Source organism: Nelumbo lutea, chromosome 1, assembly GCF_056320005.1.
Source record: "Nelumbo lutea isolate HS-2025 chromosome 1, American lotus-T2T, whole genome shotgun sequence".
Lineage (NCBI taxonomy): Eukaryota > Viridiplantae > Streptophyta > Magnoliopsida > Proteales > Nelumbonaceae > Nelumbo > Nelumbo lutea.
Genome location: NC_142684.1, coordinates 164,305,622 through 164,331,471, shown reverse-complemented (window position 1 = coordinate 164,331,471; position 25,850 = coordinate 164,305,622). Strand labels below are relative to the sequence as shown.

General features: G+C 37.5%; 2 protein-coding genes across 2 annotated transcripts in view; both read left to right on the top strand.

Moving 5' to 3' along the window:
* Positions 1-842: 842 nt before the first annotated feature.
* LOC148878888 (serine/threonine-protein kinase BLUS1-like) lies at positions 843-2,132 on the top strand. The gene is given in 1 exon segment (XM_088973577.1): positions 843-2,132. A coding segment is annotated over 1 exon segment (1,290 nt).
* Positions 2,133-15,102: 12,970 nt separating this feature from the next.
* The window catches only part of LOC148878887 (AT-hook motif nuclear-localized protein 14-like), a 35,673-nt gene continuing 24,925 nt past the window's right edge, over positions 15,103-25,850 (top strand). The window contains exons 1-3 of the mRNA XM_088960257.1: positions 15,103-15,613; positions 20,310-20,362; positions 24,530-24,661. Of these exons, the coding sequence (XP_088816383.1) occupies positions 15,175-15,613; positions 20,310-20,362; positions 24,530-24,661 (624 nt within the window). The 5' untranslated portion in view covers positions 15,103-15,174. The remainder of the gene's footprint in view (positions 15,614-20,309; positions 20,363-24,529; positions 24,662-25,850) is intronic.

Sequence of the window (25,850 nt, the reverse complement as noted above, 5' to 3'; positions counted from 1 at the left end):
AGTGGTTACCTTGCCCTGAACCCGCGTGACATTGGGGACGGGGTAGGGATGGGGTAGAGTGTCTTGACTATGGGGTAGGGAAAGGGATGGGAAGCATTGCCTTGAACACACCCCATTGTCATTCCTATATAATTATTAATTATTAGTGGAATTAATAAAAATGTTACATTTTATAATTATATTTATTCATTTTTAATTTATCAAAATTACATTTAAAAATAATATAAACAATAAAAATTATTAAAATTATAATAAATTATTAATAAAACTAAATTTATAAAAAATATTTTTTCATATTTAATTAATAATAATTATTTTTTATAAATCAACATTAAATGAAAATTAAAACTATTAAATCTTTTAGATTTTTTCGTGCATTGCACGGTCCTACTAGTGTAAAATATAAAATAATTATTGTGAAACTCATGCATGTGTAGAGAGAGGCCTGTGACATTGGATATTAGGAGTCCCCCAGCCTGAGCGGCTGAGCCCCTACCATACCAACGATTGTCCTTTCATGTCTTGATCTCTGTATTGGTGTAATGACATTCCTCCTCTCCTGCAGTTCCACGTGCTTAGTTTCTAGAAATACAAGTTAAAAGCCAGCAACAACCAATCATATATATATCTACTACTCTAGTTTCTTAATTTTTCACTTCTTCATCACAAGAAAACCCACCATAAATTAATTAACCTTTCCACTCTACGTCCTTTGATCTTCTTCCTCAATCTCCTTCCAAGAAACCCATACAACATTCCTCTGAAAAAATCATCGCCCTCAATCAACCTGAATTCTGAAGTCTGAAACTATCAAGAACGTAACTGACCCACGTCAGTCGTCCATGGCCCAACAAGACGAGGACCCTCGACAGAATCATCAATATCCTCTCGATCACAGTTCCTACAAGATACTTGCCATGATCGGCGCTGGTGTAAGTGCAATTGTCTACAAGGCTGAATGCCTGTCGAACTCATCGGCCGTGGCAATCAAAGCAATCGATCTTGATCGATCCAAAGCCAACTTCGACGATATAAGGCGGGAAGCCAAGACCATGTCCCTTCTCTCCCACCCAAACATCCTTAGAGCCCATTGTTCGTTCACAGTCGATCGTCATCTCTGGGTGGTCATGCCCTACATGTCTGGTGGGTCTCTTCAATCCATCATCTCTTCGTCTTTCCCTGATGGCTTGCCGGAGCCCTGCATTGCTATCGCTCTGAGAGAAACCCTCAACGCTCTCATGTAGCTCCATGACCAAGGCCAGGTCCATCGAGACATCAAGGCTAGGAACATTCTGGTTGCTTCAGATGGGTCTATTAAACTCGCCGACTTCGGTGTCTCTGCGTCAATCTACGAACCCAGTCCGTCGTCCATGAAATTCAATGGTGTGGCTGGAACACCTTATTGGATGGCACCAGAGGTGATACACTCTCACACTGCGTATAGCTTCAAGGCTGACATATGGACATTTGGGGTTACGGCATTAGAGCTTGCTCACGGTCGACCTCCACTCTCTCATCTTGCTCCCTCAAAATCTCTGATGATGAGATTCGCCACCAAGTTTCAAGACTACGGGAAGAACACGAAAGACAAGAGTAAGTTCTCAAAGAATTTCAAAGAGATGGTCAAAGATTGTCTAAATCAAGATCCATCGAAGAGACCCACCACAGAGAAGTTGTTGAAGCATCCCTTCTTCAAGAACTGCGGGACCCCAGATTTCCTCACCAAGAATTTATTGCAAGGGCTGCCCACAGTTGAAGAGAGGTTCAAGAAAATCATAGTAGATCATCCTTCACCGATTTGCAGCACCGATGTAAATGTAAATGAAGATGACAGCGACGAAGCATCCCTTGATTCCTCTGTCAAGCAAAGAAGGATAAGTGGATGGAATTTCAATGAGGAAGTACTAGAGCTGGACCCTATTTTCCCAACTGACAAAGAAGAAAGCTCCTCTCAGACCCAGACGACGGAAGATGATCAGGATTTTATTGCAGCAGCTGACAGTAGTAAGATCATCAGAAACACCATTGACGTCGATCAGCAGGATCAGGTAACCAAAGAACAAGATAGAGCTGAACCAGGGATGCGAGGAATTGTTTTGGATGGTGCAAAGATCAACATTGATCAAATTTAAATCGATGGAGGTGTTGATCCAACAGTTTTACAAGAGGGAACACCAAACCAGCTGGCAACTTGGTCTGCGACGGTTAGCACACTGGAAGACCTTCGGGAAAGTTTGTATAACGAACAGGACATGGTTATGTCCTTAATTGGTAGAATTCATGGAGCAGAACTTGGTCTTCGTACAATAAGTCCCGAAGAATATTGTATGATGACAATCAACGGGCTAAGAAGAGAAGTCGAGAGAGTGAAGAAGAGGGTTAGTATCTTGGAATAGCAATTAGAGAGGTTGACAATTATCTTTCCTGCCAGCCCCAGCTCCAACAACGACAACAATGGCGGAAATGATGATGACGAAAGTAATGCAAACCCATCTCAGTGAAACTAAAGCTTCAATGGTGAACCTATTTGTGTGCTCTGTGTGTCTGATTTCTGTTTTCTTTTTTTTTTTTTTGGTTGCAATGCATAGATTTCCATGGAAATAAAATGAAATAATTCCTCTAATATGCATCACTTGCTAGGATTTAATTCTTTCGTTTCAAGTGGAAAGGGAACATTATAGTGAAGTTTTTTTTATCAACTTTATCATCTTGATACAAATATGATTCAAAGCCATCACAAAAAAGCAAGGCATGCGTAAAAGATTAGGGAACACAGCCCACCAAAGGCCCAACCTCGTTAACTGCCATACCATCATGATAATATATTTACAAAAAAAAAAAAAAACTTTTAATCTTTGGATGGACCACTGACAAGGCCCATAATCTCCTTCGTTTATGAGGGTTGATATTTATATTAATTAGTCTTGACTCTTGTCTAGCATTTAACTGCAAAGCAATCTACTAGGCTGACTTGACTCAAAAGTAACCCTTGGTATTAACAGTCCAAACAAGCCTGTCACAGAACCACTAACCTTTGGCAAATCAAGATCACAAATAACATTAACCAAGCCATTAGTGAAAACCTGACTCATCTTACTTCCTTCCCACCTATGGTTCTGATGATTAGTTAAATCACTTACCCAATTTAAGTGGGAAGAGGCTGGTCTAGGTCCACTATGCTTGAAATGAGATAAACCCAAAACCCAAGGCTCATCCCAAATGCTAATGCTCTGACCCTTAGTTACACTCGAACAATCTCCTTCTCTTAAAATATCTCTCCCGCAAGAACAATTAATTGGAGCTTTGATAGACCAAAAGTTCTTACCTCTCAAGCATCTTTAATTATTTTAGGTAATTAATAAATATATAAAATATATATTTCATTTTTATAAATTATTTATATAATTTAATTATGATATATATAAATTATATAAAATATTTAAATATTTTATATATTATATATAAGAATTAAATAATTGATCAAGTTCAGATATTTATTGAATGGAATCAGGTCATATCTGAATTTCAATTTTTTGAATGGTATGAATAGGATATCTGAATTCAACTGATTATGATACTCCAATAATCTGAATTTGATTCAATTATGTTGAATCTTGAAAACAAAATCAGATTTTAGAATATCATTGACACCCCTAATAAGGTGAAAGGCTGAAGCCTCATCCTTGACATCGAAATCAACATACTCTACTTCCCGATACTCATTTTGATTAACCTCTTCCTTGGCCTATCCTTCATTAATGTAGAATTGGACTCATGAAGAATGGGAAAGCATAATGGAAAGAAGTAAGGCCTTTGTTCAACTTCGTCAATTGAAAGACGGAACTGACAAACAGTCCCTCAACCCTCTCAACTGCAATTGGTTGAGGACATTGTGAAATTAAAATCTTTGTTGGAAATAAAATCTTTTAAAAATGGTAAGTGGCTACACGCGTTTGAGTATTGAACAAAAAAAGTGGTAGTTAGCATCTACATGTTTACAATCTTATAGTAAGTGGCTACACGCGTTTGGTTAAACCATGACTTGGGACATTGGTTGGTTCGGTCATATGCTAAAACCCGTAACTCATAAAAAATTGATCACATCTGACCAATCGATTTAACTGGAAAACTAGTAAACTGGTCCTAGTTTTACATCTTTTTATTTGTGTTCATTTAGATTTTTTTAATGTATATATTGTATTAATACACACATTTTTTAAAGAATAATATGTGTAAAGAGACAAACCTTAGGCAGTGTTTGGAAATGATGCAAATAAGTGTGAATGCAAATATGTAGAGTGTAAAACGGTTCATATAAATTGCAAAATTGAGTTAGTTTTGCATTGACAAATTCACCTTTTTACCAAACAGACTTTTAGCGTTAATGGATGCAAACATGAATTCCAGTAAAGCATATGCTTTTTTTTTTTTATCAAAAGCCCAATTGGATGCAAATTTACTTTGTGCCTATTTGGCAAGTCTTTTCCAGAAGATCTGATGGTTAAAAGACGGGGAGATTTTGCAAATAGATCTTGAAAGACCAAAGACTGTTTGGTTGAAATATTTTACATAGATCTCACAAAGGACCATAAAAGGTAGAAGACCTTTTGGTAATGTGAATGTTTTGCTGTCGGCCAACAAACCTTCATTTAACACATGGGACTCGCATACATTTTCTAAGGTGTGACCCACATACCATTGGTGGACATGTATGTGGGGCCCATGTACATTTTATAAGGTGGGCCAAACATACTATTGGTGGCCATGCATGTGGGGTCCATGTGTTGATATGTATGTGGAGCCCACATGCATTTTACAAGGTAGGCCCCACATGCCATTGGTGGACATGCATGTGACTCCATGTGTGGACATTTATGTGGGGCCCACATTCAATTAGTGAACATGTATGTAGGATCCATGTGTGGATATGCAAGGTGGGCCCCACATACCATTGGTGGACATATATGTAGGGTCCATGTGTGGACATGTATGTGGGGCCCCACATGCTATTGGTGGATATGCATGTGGGTCCATGTATGGACATGTATGTGGGACCCATTTATATTTTACAAGGTGGGTCCCACATAGTACCCAATGTAGGCCCCGCACACATTTTCCAAAGTGGGCCTCACATATCATTGGTAGGTCCCACTTATACATTCAAATAGTTTTTGTGAAAAGATAACCTATTTTCTCCCAAGCGTGTGCATCGTACCACACGTTCGAAGAAGACGGGGCGCTAAAAGACTATAAAAGCTTCATTTGAAGCTTCCTGAAAAAGCCTAAATTCGGGCTTCTAGTGTCTTTTATGGGCTGGAGCTTTTCCCAATAGATCTTTCTATTGTCAATAGATCTTTCTATTGATGTACTTTTACATCTTATTATCAATTTAAATATGCGTTAGTCTATCATTTGTCAATGCATAAATGTAATACTGCCAAACACAGACAAAAGTGAACCAAAATACAAATTTACCCTGAACCGGGATTTACACTTCATTTACATCATTTCCGAATGCAGCCTTAGTGATTTTGTTTTAAAAAGTAAAATTCTAACCATTTTTACATCACATTTAAGTGCAAATAACATTTATAAAATATATTTTATATAATATTTATATAACCGCAACATATATAGAATATATATGTACCCTTTATTTTAGTGTATATATATATATATACAACCAGGTTGGTTAGTCCGTCCACATTCTCTAATTAATGGGCATAGAGGCCATAATAGCTTTGATGTGATGGATTTGACATTCCAATACCTATATTTTTATAGTCAAAAACTTAATGTTTATATAATCATTTTAATTGCAAAATGGAGATAAATTTTATTTAAGGAATGTTAAGGTTTAGTAATATTACGATTCATGGAAAATTAATGGTTTAAAATATTGAAAACAGTGATACCAAAAAACATTCAAAATAAGAAGAATGATTATTAACAACTTTGGATACGTGATTTTTTTCTTATAAAAAATATTGATACTTTCATTCATGTTCATGGCTGTTTTGGATTTTATAAGAAAATTAACCATAAATGTATAATCTTTCTCGTCTAACAATTGGGGAGGGTCTAGATTGGAAATCAGATTCAGTTCTCACAAAATGGTGCCTAGACTTTGTTCACGCAACTATACATTGAAAATATCTCCTTATAAATAAGAATATACAAACATGAAAATATTATTAATGCATGACTGTAAAAGGGTGTGAATACAATGCGAGAATGGTTTTGTGAGTACTAAATCTATGTTCTACATATTACGAGATTGTAGAGATGAAATGCTTAAAATTTATAAAACCCTCTCCTATCCAACCCACACCGTTGCCATCCTTAGGCAAGAATTTGGAGACTGTTGATGAGATGGGATAAATCGGGTTCAGTAATCTCATTCCATTCAGTTGGGTTGAAGGCTTGAAATGTCTTCTAATTGGGTTCCAGTTGAGCCAACCCCAAGCCGAATTCACATCTGCGTCCACAACACAATTTTTAGGGCTGTAAGTCGGGCCGGGTTAGGTCGGGTTGAGGCCAACCCTAAGTTCTAAACCCTAACCCTAACCCAACCTGACCAACCCAAGTCCAACCCAACCTTCTTCCCATCCTTTAAAACCTTATAGAATTTCTCAATTTTACATCTTAACTCAACTTTTACTACATAGATTAATCCTATGTTTCATTAGTATTTGTTTGTTGATGTTATTTTTTTGTTCTTTTAGTACAAAATTCAGAAAAACAAGTGTTAGAAATGACTATAGTTTATTATGAGTTATGACTTACGATAGATCTTTCTTGGGCGGCAAACAACATAGAGGAGATGAAGAATAAAATTTTCAAAAAACATAAAATAATGTTATTAAGGTTTTAGTCTTTCTGGTTAAGATTAAGTGAAATGATTATCTTAAAAGAAATACATGATACTATGTGGTGGGGGCTATACAAATATCATGCATCTAAACAAATCAATGTATGTTATGTATTACATATAATATATATTAATATATGACATGTACTATTGAGTCGGGTTCGGGTTGGGTTGGGTTGGCTAAGGGGTCAACCCTAACCTAACCCGAAGTAAAGTCGGGTTTATGAATTTCAACCCTAACCCTAACCTGAACATTAACCCGACCCGACCCAACCAAACCCACCTTTTTTGGGTTGGGTTGGGTTGGGTCGGGTTTGGGCCAACCCGGCCTAAGTTGCAGCCTTAACATCTTTTCCATGTATTGAGAACATCTCTTGATAATAGTACCAGAACTGGTGATCTCATCATCGGAAAATGTTCCTAATACACAACAGGGATATGCTGTGGGACGTTGTAGGGCGCCTCCTTGTGGAGTGCACATCTGAATTCCCCTAAACCTGCTGAGATTCCAAGCTACATTCAAGTTTCAACACTGGACAACCCATTTATCCTACATACGACATAGCAGACATTACATGAGACAATGAAACCTGGCACCTTTATATTTCTTATATTGGTGGTGTTCTTTTCATGGAGTATATAATACTAGCTAGCTACCCATATGACATGTCTGTAGCTTCTTTTATTACTTGCAATCTGATTGAAAGAGTAGGGGTCCGGACTGAGAGAAATTAGGAGCCAAAGGAAAGAGAAAGATCTTGGGAATTCATATAAAAAACATTAGGATAGAGATGAAAAAGAGATTCACCCTAGAGCATGGCTAGGATCCAATATTACTATGATATGCAAGGTTGATGTGGACTAAACAAGGCCAATCCACATGGCCTAGTATCACAAGATTTCTCTACATTCACAAGATTTCTCCATGTGACATAAATGGATGGATGATCTAGCAAGTGGTAAGTATTTCTACTTGACTGCTTACAAAATTTTCTTTCTATTAAATTAAATTCGACTCAAATTTAATTACTTTTTGAATTTCGAAATTCTTGTTGCCAACTTTTCATGTAATCCAAACTCCAAAGTGACATATGAGTTTGCAAAATGGGTTTCATACCGAAAGCCTAGAAAATGTTTGATGAAAAACCCCAAAAGCTAGAACATGCTTTAATTGAGCTAATAAATTGAATTTGGAATCAATAAATTATTCAATACAGCTTGATCAAAGTTGAAACCCTCCCAAATGGGCTCATATTTTGGATCTCTCGAACATACAAGTTGAAAGCTGAAACTCAAGAAAGAATGCAGTGTTGGCTGATTTCACTTTGACTTATGCACACAGCAGAGTGAGAATGAAGCTCCAGTTGTTTTCTGTTTTGGCAATTCTGTGGAATCACTTAAGAAGGTCATTTACAAAAGAGCTCTCAATTGTCTAATATAATGTGCTTGATCCTACAATACAAGGTGGGCGCTTGTGCATCCATGATCATATACCTCCATCGTACCCATCTCCTTTTTCCTATTTTTTCCCGCGTCTTAGGAATAAAGTAAAAGTGTAAAACTTTCCTATAAAAAATCCTTTCTTACAAAGAAATGAAAAATGATTATCCAACCTTTGTAAAATCTCACCTCTCTAAATATGATATTAAGGCCCTGTCTGGTGCATCTTTTCATGCGAGTTGTTGGTTGTTTAGCTGTTGAAAGATCATGTCTTGAAAAGCACTCGGGATTTCTTACTTTTCCTACCCACTCTCCACCCGTCTTGAATTGGAGCCACACATCTCTATTATGAATTAAGAGATGTGTGGCTCCAATTCACGGCGGGTAGAGAGTGGATAGGAAAAATTTGTAGGAAATCTGGGCTCCTTGAAAAGATATAAGAAGTCCATTTTGGACAAAATTCGAGAAACTCCAATTGATGTTTTTCAAATTTTTGTTTCATTTTGCATGAAAAAATGTCTGTAAACTATTAAGATCTTTATGTAAAAAGCCTACTATATCTTTCGGTTCTAAGAGCTTCAAGAAGACCTTTAAAAAAAACTTGCCAAACCGCACCTAAATTATGTCCAACTTTATACCTTATCAATCTCAAAGTTAGAAGTTCCAATCCAACAGTATGTGAAGACCCTCCTTGGCCTTATAAGTCATCCTTGTTTGATGACGTAAAATTTTTGCAGCGTGTAGGACAAAAAATATAGGCAAAGCAAAATAACAAAAAGGTAAATTACAAAGACTCTCCCTATATTATAGGGTTAGTGACAAAGACCCTCCTAATAAAGACCTCTGAACTTTAGTTGTTAGACAAAGACCTCCTTAGCCGTTAAGTCGGATGATGAAAGGATTAAATTACCAAAATACACCTTTAAACTTTCTCTATTTTGGTTCTATTGTCATTTTCTCTTAAAACCTAACTACCCCCAAAGTACCTTGACTCTCACCAGAAAAGAAGTGGATCAGATATGGGGACGTGTTCTCGATCTCTGATGATATTGTAGATAAAACCATTTTACCCAAAGATGCTACCACAATTTAATCTTGCAAAAAACGGGTGCTCGGAGAGACCTAGAAAGGCGGTCCAATTGCTATGGTGCAATCGACGACGACCCAAAATGAGAGAGCTGGTCTATTTAGTAAAGACAACTGTGACGTTGTGGGTATATGACATTATATGGTATGTCCTTACGTGGAGAAATCATAATATTTAAGATTGGTGTGCAAATATCAAAATATAAGCAATAAAACTCCCACTATTAAATAATGGGTATTTGTAGTTAATCAATCAAAAGCTATGAAGTTTCCTCCATTCATTCTTCCTACTTTCAAAGCAATATAAAAAAGGATACGTTGACACCATTAATATCAATAGTGATTAGAGTGTAATTGTGGAAGACACTGATATTCCTAGGAATAACATAATAACACTGATATTCATGTTTCCTTATAAGAATTCAAATCCTTCAACCATCGACATCTGACCAAAAGAAAATTTTCTGACCATTTATGCTTCTACATAGTTTATATAGGCATCTATAAAATTAAAGGAACAATATTTTGAATGCCATGAATCCCCGAGTGAAAAAACTCTAATTATTGAGAATATCAAGATGATTAGGAAAATGTTAGAAAAAAAGAACACAATTCTAATAGTGAATATGTTGGATAGTTTTTGTATGCCCTTAGCTTCAATCAGTTTTGATGTACTTTTGATATTTAATGTAAATAAATGAAGTACATGTTTGATTAATGTTGTGTGGTATACTTTTGTGTAAGACCCTAAAACTGGACACTTAATGAGACTTGTGTTAGTTTTAAATGTTTACAGCCATTGGATAAGTCTGGGGAGATTTATCCTGTCAAGGCTGACACTGGTGTGCTACCAACTGTTGGGGTGGCTTGTCTCAGCCGCTAGGGTGAGACCCAAGGCACCTGCAGTGTAGGATTAATTGAACCCTTGAACCAGAGTAGATTTCTAGTATTGCCATGGACCTTGGAGATTGATGGGCAAAACTGGAAAGTTACACCTGACCCCTAAACCCGATTATGGTACTGCACTAAGTGTTGTTAGACAGTTTTGTATGCCCTTAGCTTCAATCAAAATTGATGTACTTTATGAGTTTATTGTAAATGAATAAAAGTGCATATTTGATTCATGTTCCCTTGGTATGTTTCTGTGTAATACCCTTAAATTGGACACTTATTGAGACTTGTGTTAATTTAGAATGTTCACAGCCAGTGGGTCGGTCTGGGGAGACTTATCCTAACAAGGCTAACACTGTGGTGCCACCAAGTCGGTTGGGGTGGCTTGTCTCAGCTACCGGGGTGAGACCCTAGGCACATACAGTGTGGGATTAATTGAATCTTTGAACTGGACCAGATTTTCAGTATTGCCCTGGACCTTGGAGATTGATGGGCAAAACTGGAAAGTTACACCCGACCCCTAGACTCGATTATGATACTGCACTTGGTGTCGGATTGGGTTGTCTTTGATGTACCAGTCAGTGAAATCCTTAGCGGGGGTCAAAACCTGGGTATGTTGGGACAATCCGAGAATTCATCTGAGTGGGTGATCATAGTGACAGGATCAGCCTCTTTGTCAGACAAAGGTAATGATCGGGGATGCGCTCTCACTGTTGGAAACCAAGACTGCCGGCAACCAATTTCAACCGTTGAGATTTGTTTTGCAAAGTATATTTTATATGATATATAAAAGTATATATATTATGGTTTCTAAAATGTTTGCAAAATGTTTTAATTCTCGGGATCCATATAAGTGGAGAGTGCAACACTGTTCCTTGCAGCCGAGGGAGAGGTCCTCTCTTGTCGGGCAGTGTATGATCATTAAGGGCTGAGAGGTTAAGTGTAAGACCATTGAGGATAATACCTGATGGGCTAATCTTGCATCTGCCCACAGTCCCTAGGTGTTACAAGGTGGCTTGGCCCAGGGACCACTTAGGGTAAGTGTTGGGCCCATAGAGCCCATTCGATGGGTTTCAGGGGGTGCACTGTCTTTAACAGTGTATTCGACCAGGCCTTGTAATAAAGGCTGGGCCGAACCCATGTGGCTGATGTGTATATCAATGCTTGGGTCCCACGCCATACAAGGAAGCCCAACTGGGCAGCAGTTAGGAAGGTTAAGTGAGCACATAAGCTTGATGGGCCTAAAGCCCATTTCGAACTGGGCTATTTGTTTAGTTAATTAAAGAGGCAAATTCTAAGATGGATTAGCAGATATGATAGGGTCTTAATCCTATCCACTCAGAGAGTCCAGATCTTAATGTGATTCAGATCTAGAAACCTCCTAATAAGATTAGGATAAAGCTAATCTAATCTGCAGATAAGATAAGGGTTTATCCTTATCACTAGAAGAGAAGGCTGATCCAAATATGATTTGGATAAGCACCTCCTAATGGGATTAGGAGCTGATCTTTTAATTTTAATAAAAAGAAGGAGGGGGAGGCAGCCTAGAAAAAAAAGAGAGACCAAGAAACACATCAGATCTTTCTTTAATGCTGAAATCAAGAAGAGAGAATTCTGCACCCTGCGAATACTCTCTTGCCGCCTCCCTGCTCTTGTCGCCCTGTTTGCCAGTTCAATCTCCAGCTGTGGGAGAAGTCAAGATTGGATCTTGACATCAGTTCTTTGAGAAAGGATTGAAAAGGAAGTTGTGCTCACGTACCATTCTACTGATTTTTGCGAATGACAGAGTTCTTGGGGAAGAACACTGTTGATTCTGCTCCATCCTGCACTGTGCCATCTTCAGTGGGAGCAGTCTTTGGATCCTTCCTTGGGCGTGAACACCTTCGTTGGGAGATATTACTTCTCCGTATCAGGTATTATTCTCTCCCATTCCTTTTGGTTCAGATCTGGTTCAGTTTAAGGTTCAAGATTTATCCTTGAAAATATGATTTTTTAAATAGGGAATGTGATTCCCAGTTGAAGGGAGATGAATTTTTTTTTGAAATTCGCCCTTTATTCCGCAATCTTTGGGCGTCCATGGGATGGATCTCTCATCCTTTCAGTTGGATTGGACTGTCTTTAATATGCCAATCAGTGAGATCCTTAGCAGGGGTCAAAACCTAGGTATGCTAGGACAGTATGGGAATTCATCTGAGTGTGTGATCATAGTAACGGGATCAGCCCCTTTGTCGGACAAAGGTAATGATTGGGGATGCACTCTCTCTGATGGAAACCAAACTACTGGCAGTTGATTTCAATCGTTGGAATTTTGTTTTGCAAAATTTATATATATGATATATATTTAGTATGGTTTCAAAATTGTTTGCAAATGGTTTTAATTCCCGGGATCCATATAAGTAAAGAGTGCAACATTGTTCCTTGCAGCCGAGGGAGAGGTCCTCTCTTGTCGGGCAGTACTTAATCATTATGGGCTGAGAGGTTAAGTGTATGGCTATTTGGGATAACACCTGATGGGCTAATCTTGCACCTGCTCATAGTCCCTGGGTTTTTGTAAGATGGCTTGGCCTAGGGACCGATTAGTGTAAGTGTTGGGCCCATAGGGTCCATATGATGGGCTCAGGGGGTTTACTGGGTTCTCTAGTGAATTCGACCAGGGCTTGTAACAGAGGCTGTGCCGAACCCATGTGGCTGGTGTGTAGATCAATGTTTGGGTCTCGCACCATACAAAGAAGCCCAACTGGGCAGCAGTTTGGAAGACTTTTGAGCACATAACCTTATTGGGCCTAAAACCCATTTCGAACTAGGTTGATTTGATCAGTCATTAATAAGGGGCGAATTTGAGATTAAGATATACCCAAAAGCTTATCTAATCTACAGATAGGATTAAGAAGAATCCTAATCCAAATACTGATTTGGATAAGGGGCAACTCCTGATATGATCAGAAAATCCTTTCTTAATCTTGAAGCAACTGGAGGAAACCCTAATTGAATTACATGAATTCGAACCTTAGAGAGACAGAACATACTCTGCAATTTTGTGAGATAGGATCTCAGAAACCCTAGAGAAAAGAAAAGTAGTTCGCCATCTATTTCTCTAGCTTCCTCTAGTTATAGCTGCCATCCATCTATCACAGTTTGTTTTCTCTGTCAGAGAAAGATCAAGAATAGTTCTTGATATCAGTCTTTGTTGAAAGGCTGATTCAGTTTGGTGCTCATTGTCATCCAAAGGATTCTTATGAAGGATTTAGTGCATAGGACGCACCCTGCTGGTTCTGTTCCATAATTGCTGTGTTATCTTCAGCAAGAGCAGATCTTGGTTTCTTCTTTGGACTTGAACACCAACTTTGGGAGAAATCTTTTTCTCTGGATCATGTATAATTACTCCCTTCATTTTTGGTTCAAATTTGATTCGGTTCTGGTTCAAGTAGGATCCTTGCATCTTGATTCTAAAATTAGGGAATGCGATTCCTAGTTGAAAGGAAGGTAGAAAATTTTTGAAATTCGTCCACCCATTCCGCAATTGTTTTGGCGTCCATCAGATGGATTCTACCATCCCTTTCAGAAATATCAACCTCCGTTTAATCTTCAATCTTAAATAGATTATTTGCTAAGTTCCTGTTATGTTTTCTGGACCCTCGCTACATTGTATGAAAAGTTATAAAAGAAAAAAATGATAATTAATCGAACAAAATCAAGAGGGACTCCCGAAATTAGCATAACATAGTTCATACCACCCTAGAGATTTTGATCAAGTTCTCAAATTCTATCTTCCAACGCTTTCCTTGTTTTTGAGTCTTTTTTCTTCCACCTGAAAGAACTTTTGATAATCATCACTATAACTTGTCCAAACATGAGAAATTCCACCAAATCCAAACAAAGACAAATTTCATTTCAACTAAGCGTCTAAACCATCTTTACCCGAGTAGGATAGGAAGAATAAGAAAAACCATCTTTTTCCCTTTTTTTGTAATTCATTTAATCAGGGGAAGGATGGAGGCTTTATGGAGCTCATATCGGTTGTATTTCTAACCAGAGTAGTGGCTATAAAAAGACGAAATCATCAAAAAATGGATTTTTGTGGAGAAGGATCATTACATTTACCCGATATTCCAAGTAGTGACTCAAGATAGACTTAGGAAAGGGCATGGCATTCTTGCAAAATGAAGCTGGTGGTGGCTAGTGTTTGCGGCAATTCTAGGTTGTGTTGGTGATGGGGAAAGGTTGTGAGCCGGTTGTTTTTATTGTTGTATTTAACTTTGAAAATGAAAGATGGGTTTTCAGTGAGGACAAAAGAAAGAGAAGGAGGTGGATCTCATAAGCGCTAAGTTGTTGAGTGTTAAAAAAATAAGATGATTTTATAAATTAAAGAAAAATGTAAAATAAATTTGAGAAGGGTAGTTTGGATATTTACAAAACTTTAAATAGTAAGGTGAGAATCTTTTTCAAAGATAACTGACGGAATACTAACGGAAAGGGGTCTTTGTCTAATCGCTAAAATTTAGGGTGGCCTTTGTTATAAATTAAAGTATAGGGTCATTGTCACTCACCCCATAAAACAAGGGGTCTTTCTAAAGGAGTGAAAATCACATATTTCAAAGCATCAAGTAAATCTTTGCCATCTTGGTCTTTCTGTGGACCCCACTTGAGTATTGGAATTATTTTAATGATGATGTGATCTTTAACCATCCCATTAACCATCTAATCACGAGATTAGTTAGGTGGGTCCACAGTGGAACGGTCTGGATCGATCATTCGATTTTTCTGTACACATGTGAGCGCTGATATACTATTCTCAACCATCACCAAAAAAATCCAAAACAGAAAGGAAATGAAAAACACACAATCGAGTATCCAAATCCTACATCTCTCCTTACTCTCTCTCTCTCATGGAGGGGAACGAAAGCGGCCTGAGCTCATACTACCTCCATCACCAGCAGCGGCATCTTCCCCACCACAGCGCCACGACCACCACAAGCACCCCGACTTCCGCCTACACCAACGGAATATTTGCCAACCCACATCACCCAAACGCGTCGTCCGGCCACTACTCGTCGTCTGAGGGTGGGACTCCCCTCGTTTTCCCTCCACATTCGGTGACCGGAAGAGCCCCCCTTGCTGCTTCCGCTCCACCCGAGACAGTTCGCCGGAAGAGAGGTAGACCGAGGAAGTACGGTACGTCCGAGGCACCTGCGAGTGCCACGGCCTCATCCTCTGTGTCTTCTGCAAAGAAAGTTACTTCACCTTCGTCGTTTCTTCTGTCAAAGAAGGAGCAGTCGTCGGGTTCTTCTTCGTTGTCTTCTAAGAAAGCCCAGTTGGCTGCGCTTGGTGAGTTGCAGAAACCCTTTTATTGCTGTTCCTTGATTTTTACCCAATTCCATGGAATTGGTCATAATCTTGATTAGTTGTTTTGCTTGCATGTATCAAGTAAAGATGCATGGTGTGTCTTCTGTATGCATTATATGTTTTAGTGTTTTTCATTGTACATCTGTGTCAATAATGCACTCATTTCTGTCTAATCTTCTGAAATGGGTGATTGGTATGAGTTTGAGTTTACATGCACAATGGCATGTAGGTGAAGATAAACTATGTGTGTTGAATATTTCTGCTACTTGGTTAGAGAATGGTTAGGCCCAATTTTGGGCGGCTTTTGGTCTGTCTTACTCCAGTTATCAAATTGAAGAAAAGGCCAAATTCTTGAGCTCAGGTCCTTCTAAGTCAGTCTTGATTTCATGGAGGTTTTGGGCAATTATAGGCTTTTGTTTGTCAGTGGGGAAGATGCCCATGCTTCTTTTCCTTTTCTCTACTTTTACACTACACATACAGACGCATATATGCATGTACAAGTATATGCACATTGATTTTTCTTTAATTTCATTAAAAGGAAGCCTTTATATAAGCAATTCCATAAGTAGAAAAATAAGGATAATAATGAATCTATGAAGCTTTAATTTGAACTTAATTGAGGATTAAAACTTCACTAGAATGTTCAGACTTCTATGTTTTGTTCTGATTTGAAGAATAACTAGAACGAAATTTACATCAGATGTAAAACTCCTATAATTTTTGGTATGAAATAGGATATCAGTCAGTAAATATAGATAGATGGAAGAAACAGGAAAGTTGATATTGAAATGGAGGAGAAATTGAAAGAATAAGAAACAATGGGAAGTTATCGAAAGAGACAAAATGACTTTTTAGTTTTTATTTTAGATGTTTAATATTTTCTTTAAGTTTCAAACTAAAATCTGATATTAATTTTTTCAATTTCTGAAATTGAAATTTGAATCGTTGAAAGTTTTTGGTATATAGGATAGATGTGGATATTTAGACCAGTTCCTATCTGATTTAGTTTTATGGAAATATGTTCCATTTGTCTTAATGATGAGTTGGAAACTAGGCACATATTCTTTAAGCAACACAGACGTTTTGATTTCTTGTTGTTGTTGTTGTTAATTATGGGTTTACCCAATAGAAATACATATAAGCGTATATTAATCAAATGTCAAGGACATAGTTTTCTTTTATGTGATTTGTCTGACACAAGTTCTAAAATCCTATATACTGCAAATATAATTCCTTTGTTTATTGATCTCTTTGATCTCATAATTGTGCTTCCTATATGTAAGAAAAAAGATTATTCTGTTTTAAAGAAAAACCATGAAGCAAATTCCAATCTCATTTTACTTATCAAAAAAAAAAAACCAATCTCATTTTACTTATCAAAAAAAAAAAAAATCTAATTTTCACATAAAACTACAATCTGCAATTACTGATAAAAACAAAACTACAACATGCAATTATATTTGATCACACTGCCTTCTACCAAGAGCTCCATAAAAATATGTAGTATCAATTGCACTCAAGGTCTTCTCACTACATCTTATTTCAATGGATATCAAGGCGTTCAAACTTTCTTTTGATCATTCATATATCCATGAAGATTTTATTAATTATGAAAAGAACAGCATACTTCATCAATTCGCACCACCACCACCACCAACAACAACAACAACAAGAGAAGAAGAAATACATATAAGCATATATTGATATAACCATTATGTTCCTTCGGCTTCCCTTTTTTACATTTACCTAATCCCTCAATCTACCATTGTAGGCAACAAGAGTGCATTAGGTTGCATTTGATAAGAGTGCAAATGCTGAACTGAAGCAAATTTGTACTCCGGTTCGGTTTTGCAGGCATATGGTAAGAATATATTTTTTGTAATGAAAATGACAGCAAATTTGTTTTTTCTGACATGTTTGCATTCAAAATGGGAGCAAAGCTTGCTTCCATAAGTTGGTCATTGTAAAAGGGACAGATTCCAGTCTTGAAATTTGTGTTTGTACTCACCACAACCATGTATATTTGGAAAGAATGCAGAATTTATCAATGCAAAACCAAACCAAGTTTGCATTTTCATGAACTGTACATATTGGTATTTGCACTGTACATATTTGCATTTGCACTCTTACCAAATGAAGCCTTAGCTTATTAAGCATTGTCATTTCCATGCTTCATCTACCTAACCATCACCTGTGAATCTCCTTCCACTTAATTTAGATGGCTGTAAATCTGAGACATGCCAAAAGCCATGTAGTGAGTAGTTGTGCTCTAATGGAATAACTCATTCCAGTAGGTCCAGAATGAACTAATATGGTCACCGTTTTTTGTCTTGGAAGACCCTTCATGTGTCTGAATTACCATGGTACCCCAAACAGTATCCATCAAGGCCTTCTAACATCTTTGTTGATACATCAATAAAAAATGAGGTTTCTATATATGAGAGTTATTTTGGGTAGCTACTTTATATTCTTTTGATCTTTTTGAATTATTTTTTCAGCTTTTTGGCACGTTTTTGGTCATTGGCTGTATTTTTTTCTTGCTTTCCTATTCTTAATAAATTTTATAATTATTTGCTAAAAATCTGGGTAGTATATTATAGGTTCTTTAAAAGTGTCAATTTACAGGCTTGAACACCTGAGCTATTGATCTTTGACCTTTATTTGTTGTGCAAGTAATATATACTGTGCCTTCATCTTTCTTAAATCAACATGCCATATTTTGTTTTTTGGCATATGATGTGAAGGGGCTGAATAACCCAGTCTGTTTGCTGGTATTTATTGGTCATTACTCTATTAGACACAATTGAATCTTCTGATCTTTTCTTTGTTAGATTATAATTTGTGTAGATGATGAAAGAGTTCGAATTGTAACTCATTCCAGGCTTGGGTGCATAAGTAGATGCTTATATACTTCTAGATCCCCTTAAAATTTAACTTATTGTCCTTAGGATCCCACTTAATGTCTTCAGAGGTAAACACATTCTTGTATCCTTCCACTAATGTTCTATATGAATGTTATTCATTTTATGATGAGTTGCCACCACAAATCATGCTGGTATTTTTGGGAATATGATATGGAATTAGAAAATCAGGATTTTTTTTTTTCGTTTTGAAAAAGCAGCATATCAGACATATATGCTTGGCCACTCTTGAGCATTGTTTGGTAATATTTGTACAGTGGTGCTATATTTAATTTTTTTTAATACCTCTGAAGTTGTTCTATGTATTATGAAGTAATGTCTGTCAATAGGATATCTTATAATTAGATAATTCCACGGAACATTTGTTATACCTTGTTTCTGTGTCTAATAATGAGCATGTATGTTTGTATTTGAGATGGAAGGGTATTCTGCTCCCGAGAGATAATTTTGGCTTCTTTTATCTTTATTGGCAACACCTTTTGCCAACTGACCCACAACTAGTTTGTCTAGTTGACCCCATATATTTGGGATAAGGATTAGATGATAATGATGATGATCTAGGTCCATGAATCCATTGGGAATGTGAGATGTTTTTAGAAACCAAAATGGAGATGTTATTGCCTTATTCTTAAGATCACTTAGTGTAGGAGACTCTATCAAGGCTGAATTACTTGCTGTACTCCACGGGCTCTGTCAGGCTAGGGAGATGAATATCAATAATTTGATTGTGGAAGGGGACTCCATGACTATCATTGACTGGTTGGAAAATATGGAGAAAGCAGTATGGGGCTACAGAAATGAAACGAAACAACTCAAGCAACTGATTAGGAGCCTAAAACCAAAGATACATTGTGCCAAGAACAGCTAATGGGATGGCTGACACTCTGGCTAAGCAAGGAGCCACTAGAAATCAATTGTTTTGGGCCTGTTTCTAACTAGTATGCTTTGAAGTAGTAGGGTAGTAATTTCTATCCTAGCCATGGCATGCATGTACTTGTTATTTGCTGATCTATTAATAATTTTTTAACAGTAAATCATCAGAAAAATTGATGATGATCCACAGCTGGCTTGCCCTTGGGTCATCATTTGTCTCTATGCTTTTATTACATAAACCAATTGAAATCTTTTATGAACACTTTTTCTAGGCATTACTTTGCATGCCAAAGCCATAAATAAAGACCAGATGAGAAAATGGGCAAGCACAATCATGATCTTTTGACATCTCTCTAGTTGAATGCTATACTTAGGTCATCATATGGGGATGGCAACATGAATCCTGTTTCACCATTTCCATCTTGTTAACGCCAGATCCATTGTTAAATTATGGGCACTTAAGTCATTTCTAACTACTTCAACCCATGTCCTTTTTGGTCTACCCCTAGCCTTTCTAGCCCTCCAAGTCTCCAACTTGCAATAGATCACTTCTTCTTACGAGTGCTGTTGTTGATCTTATATGCACACGATCAAACCATCTTAGTCTACTTTCTCTCATTTTATCACCTATTTGGAGCTACTTCTAGGTTCTTTTGAATGTTTTACTTGGGTACAATGTTGATGTTGTATAGTCCTTAATGTCATTGTTTCTAAATGTTTTTTCTACTTTGATTTTGTTTTCTGATATCTTGTTGTGTGAACGATTTCATTTTGGTATTGTGTTATATTAATGTTTTTAAACTTTGTGACTCCTTTAGTTTCTTATAAGTTTTAGTTATGTAATTTACGTATATGTTCTGCTCATATTTTATCTTTTGATGCAGGGAATGCAGGGCAAGGTTTTACTCCGCATGTCATTACTGTAGCTGCTGGAGAAGTATGCACTCTTACTCATTCCTTAATGCAACATCGCTCTATACATATGCAGTTAATTCTGAATCTTGAGAGCTAATTATGGTTCTATGACATCAAAATCCTTAAAATAGATGGACATAGTGGTCAACTTTGAATCTTGAGAACTACTTATGGTTTTATGACATCAAAATCCTTAAAAGAAGATATTTATCTTCTTACAGAATGTGAATAATTCACTAATATTTTATATTTCTTATCTTTTCACCGATAAAAAAAAAGATCTTATGTTTCCTGGTGAATGATTGACAATGTTAGCCTTTGTTAATAGTTGAATATTCTGATTTTTGACATATTTTAATGGTGACTGACATACAATGTCAAATTGTCTATTTTGTCCTTGCATGTTTCCAATTGTTCCACTTTTCCTTCCTTCCCTTAATCATTGAAAAGTGCAACCTTTAATGGCTGGAAATAACATTAAAAAAAAAAGAATCCTTTAATGGCTGGAAAAGAACACAAGAATAGCTCCATTATTGCATGGAATGGACATGGCAATCAGAATCTGATGCATGCGCAGGAGTCTTATTAAGATTAAAAGTGAGGACCATTGATTAGAAGAGGTGGTTAGATTAATGAAGTACCTTGATGTTGTATCTCTCCTTGACAGAGAACCTAACAAAAGGATTTAGGCTTTTGGTTCTTTCTTTTGAAATATAATCTATTTGGGTCTTTGGTTCTATTGGATTCTTCTCTTGTGCCTCCTTCAACCCTCTTTGCCCCCCTCCCTCCCTCAAGGTGTTTTCTTTTAAGGAAATTTGGTCAGGCCCAGCGGCCCAGCCCCACCCAAAATAAGGGCTTTTTTCTACAGATGTTTCTATTGAAATTAATACTTGTGAGGTGCTTTAGAGAAGAAGGCCCGCTTAGCCCCTTTCTCCTCATGGATGTATCCTTTGTAAGATGAATAGTAAAACTAACTTCCATTTACTAATCTGTTGCCCTTTTGTCTCTAGAATTTTCCTCTTTATTTGGTGTGAGGTAGCTACCCCAGGTGGATGTTGAAAGCTTGTTTAAGATCCAAATTCTCCACCCCACCCAAGGAGAAGAGTAAGATCATGTACAAGAGAAAAGCTACTCTTTGGACAATACGGGAAAAAAAGGAACTTCAGAATATTTGAAGAAAAAGCACAACCTGTGGGCAGGTGATAGATCTAATCATCTAATTTCAATGTGAGTGGTGCACTAGCTTGGATGATATATTGAGGGGATGACAGCAACCTTCCTCATCCATATCTGAAGTTACAGTCCATCAAGGTTGGCAACCACAGGCAATAGGCTTAAAGTCGAGCTCAACATTGACATGTGCAATCTCAGTAATCCTAGAAACTCAGGAAACTGGAGGAATTTTTAGAAACTCTTAAGGTGAGATCTTAAGAATATAGACTGATCCTATTGATACGGTAATCCCATTTTTTTTTTTTTTTGATCAATAACAATGAAATTTTATTAATGATATAGAAAACCAGAGTTACAAGGGAAGGAACTAAAAAGTCTTAACTCCTAACTACCCAAGGAACATCCTGACCATGTGGCAATTACAAAACAGCCCAAAATATAGTGTTTCTGTTTACCCCTTGCCTAGCTACCCAAGGAACTCCTAGCTACCCAAGGAACATCCTGACCAATGCGTTTGCACTTCTCTTTATCCATGTACAATGAATTTCCATGTCCTTGGTGAGCCACTTGAACTTCCTTTCTTCGTTGCTGTATTTCCAAAGCATAGGACTGTCCTCTTTTAGCCAATTCACCACAGTTTCAGAATCACCTTCTATAATCAACTTTTTGATATTCATTTCCTTGACCCTTTGTATCCCTTCAATAGCTCCTAAAATCTTAGCCCTTAAGGAGTCTCCCACCCCAATTGGACCAGAGTACATGGCTAACAAATTCCTTGTTTCATCCCTTATCACTCCCCCTACTCCGGAAGGCCCTGGGTTTCCTATGCTGCTACCATCAAAGTTCAGTTTGATAAACCCATGAGGTGGAGGAGTCCAACAAGAGTTTAAAATCTTTCTACTTGAGCCTGAATCTGCAATCTCCTTCCAATTCCTTATCAACTCATCAACTGAGAACACTTTGAACAATTCCAATGTTCTCAACCAATGTACCATCCTAATGTGGATGATCTCCATGATTTCTTCCACACTTCTCTCTTTATTTGAGAATATCCTTGAGTTCCTCTCCTCCCAAACAGTCTAACATACCGCAACTCTACCACACCTCCACATGGTCTTGGCCCTTTTAGTTGGGCAGTTAGGCATGGAAGTAAATAAGCTTGGTACATTCAAAGGGGGAATCCACCTGCACCCTAACAGAGAAGTAAACCATACCCAAATAACTTTAACAAACTGACAAGAAATTAGTAAATGGTTTCCAGACTCACCATCGGATTTACAAAGAGCACACCAGTGAGGAGACAAGCAACTGTTGGGTCTTTTCCTTTGGAATAGATCCCCTGTATTAACTCTTTCCAGAAAAGCTTCCCAACAAAAACTCCGAACCTTTGGAGGTATAGGTCGACACCACACTTCTTTAATAGGGAAAGATGATCCAACAGGAGGAGAGGGTAACGGTGCTTTGAAGAAGGAGGCACAAGTGTAGGAACCCGAGGGAGTGAGTGTCCAAATTCTGCTATTTGTCTTAGAAGGCTCAGTGAAGACCCCTTCAAGAATGGATAGTAAGGCTAAAGTGTAGGCTAACTTTGTGTCCCTGACATCTCTTCTTAAACTTAAATTCCATCCAAACCTAGAAGGTGAATTAGAAGGAACAAGAAAGGAGGAGACTGGTTCATTTTTGAGGGTAGAAATAGTGAAAAGGCCTCGAAATTGATCTTTCACAGAGGAATCCCCAACCCAAACATGTTCCCAAAACTTAATGAGGTTACTTGAGTGCAAGTCATACCTGATCCATGGAGAGAACAAGGGCAAGATGGCTTGAATAGCTTTCCAAGGAGAAGTTGTAGTTCTAGCTAGAATTCCTGAATCCCATCCATTATCTGCCAGCCCATGTATACTTCCCACTATCTTAACCCACAGTCTTTCTTTCTCCAATGAGAATCTCCACAGCCATTTCCCTAGTAATGCTAGGTTCCTAGTCCTAATGTTCCCAATTCCCAAACTTCCCTCCTTTTTACCCCTACAGACCACCTCCCACTTAACCCTATGGTCCTTCTCCTCTCCTGGCTCCCACAGGAAATCCCTCATTAGTTTTTCCAACCTATTGGCCACCTTAACCGGGATCCTAAAGACTGACAAAAAATATACAGGAAGGTTAGCTAGAGTAGACCTGATTAAGGTGATTTTCCCTCCAAGGTACGGTAATCCCATTCGTGCTCAATTTTTCTTTTTCATACGAGGGGATAGGATTGGCTGTCATTGAGATATTTGGAGCTTGAAGTAGAAAGGGATTCTACGGTTGTAGTTGGCTGGCTGTGGGGTGATAGGTCAGTTTCCTGGATTTATTCCCACTGCAGTGGGGAGGCAAGATCTCTGCCATCTAGTTTGAAAGGCTGATTAAATAGATTGCTAGGAGTGCAAACTCCAAGGCTGACCTTCTTGTGATAGAATGGAGCTTTCTATTTGGTTTTGTTACTGTAATTTTGATCTTGTTAGCTAAGTCAAGCTAACCATGACTTATTCTCATTAATAAAAGTTCTGCTGATTTGTTATTGATAAAAAAAAGCCACTTTTCTGCTTTTCGTTTTGTTTGGCATCTCGAGCATGCTAAACCAAATTAGTTGATAGTGACCAAGGTTTCAAAATGTCTTTTGAGGATGGCCAATTTTTTCGCAATTGCTGCAACTGACCATGTTGGGTAGCAACTCCATTGTTTGACTTCCATGTCTAAAGTTCTGAGACTTCATCATATATGCATACAGGATGAACAAAAGATTCTTGAAACTTATTTGAATGTTTTCAGTTTTTTCACTTTATTTGGTCCCAGTCTACTTAAATTCCTTTGTTGAATCAATAAATACCTTAGATGTTACTTCTCATCCTGTCATGTCACCATGTTTGTTTTTGATCTTATTTTGACATTTTTGCTTGCCAATAATGGGTATTTCCACAGGTCAGACAATGGAGTTAGTTATGTCTTTATATAAAACTTCCTAACACATGGATTCATTCATTAGGACGTGGCCCAGAAGATCATGTCATTCATGCAACAACACAGGCGTGCCATCTGCATTCTTTCGGCATCTGGTTCAATTTCTAATGCATCTCTCCGCCAGCCAGCTACATTGGGGGGCAATGTGACATATGAGGTAAACTATGTGTGGAAGGTTTTTACTTTGCTGCAAGATCATTTACATGGAGTAACTTTGGATAATGTATTTGTAGCCTTCGGATTTTGTGTTTTCATTTCTCTTTAGTTGAATCTGCTTGTTGGTTCTTGTCCCTGCTTATGCGCTCATGGAAGTCTGTTCAGGACATTCAACAGCTTCCTGTTTACAAACTAAACAAGATGTTTAAATGCATTGTGAGTGAATTTTAAGTTAATAATGTCGGGTTATTTTGTGTTTACTTCAGCTTATCCACTCACCTCCCAAAGAAGTGAGTTTTCCCTTTCAAAATGCATGTGGAAACTTGTTATTGCTGTCAGATGGCTTGTGGAATTGGTAAAATATGTTGTTTGAACAAAGGTATAGGAGGCTATGTAGCTGTTGAATTCCAAGTCAAGGGAATTTGATGTACAATTGTATGTTTAACTTGGAAGTCTGCTTGTCACTATAACAGGTAATATGTTCTGAAGAATACAGAATAATGTGGCAATTTCTATACACATAAAAATCTAGTCTGATTTGGGAAATAGTATTCCTCTTCAGTGGTGATGATATGTTTGGGAAGCCCAATAAAAATGATATATCTAGGACAGGCATGGCAAATGGCTCTTAATTTCTTCAAAAGGAAGGATATGAAAAATGACAATTTTTTTTTAATGGGTAGGTAAAGTTACCTTGACTTTTCTATGAGTGGCAGGCCACTTTTTTATTGATAACAGTTCAAACAAATTTTATTGCAAAATTATGGTTGGAGATTTGCTTAATCATTTTTTTTAAAAGGTTATGTATATTGATATAAAACACAAAAAAGTATTTTTTGAGAGCTGACAGGGTGGACATTTTTAGGGGATGGAGGGTTGAAAGTATGATACAATAGTAATGACTGTAACGTATCTGCAATTTGCTGATGATAAATTATTTGAACACCTTTCAAAGTTGAAGATTAATTTTGAGAAGAGTTGCGTGGCTGGGATAAATTTAAGAGATGAGTTGAATTCAATAGCTGAATCTCTAGGTTGCTTCATAACTTCTTAGCCAATGAAATACTTATGTTTGCCTTTAGGAGATAACCCTTGGGAAAGTAGGTTTTGGAGCCCAATTGTAGAAAGGTGTGCAAAGAGATTGGCAGGTTGGAAGAGATATTACATCTCTTGGGTTTGGGGGGGGATAA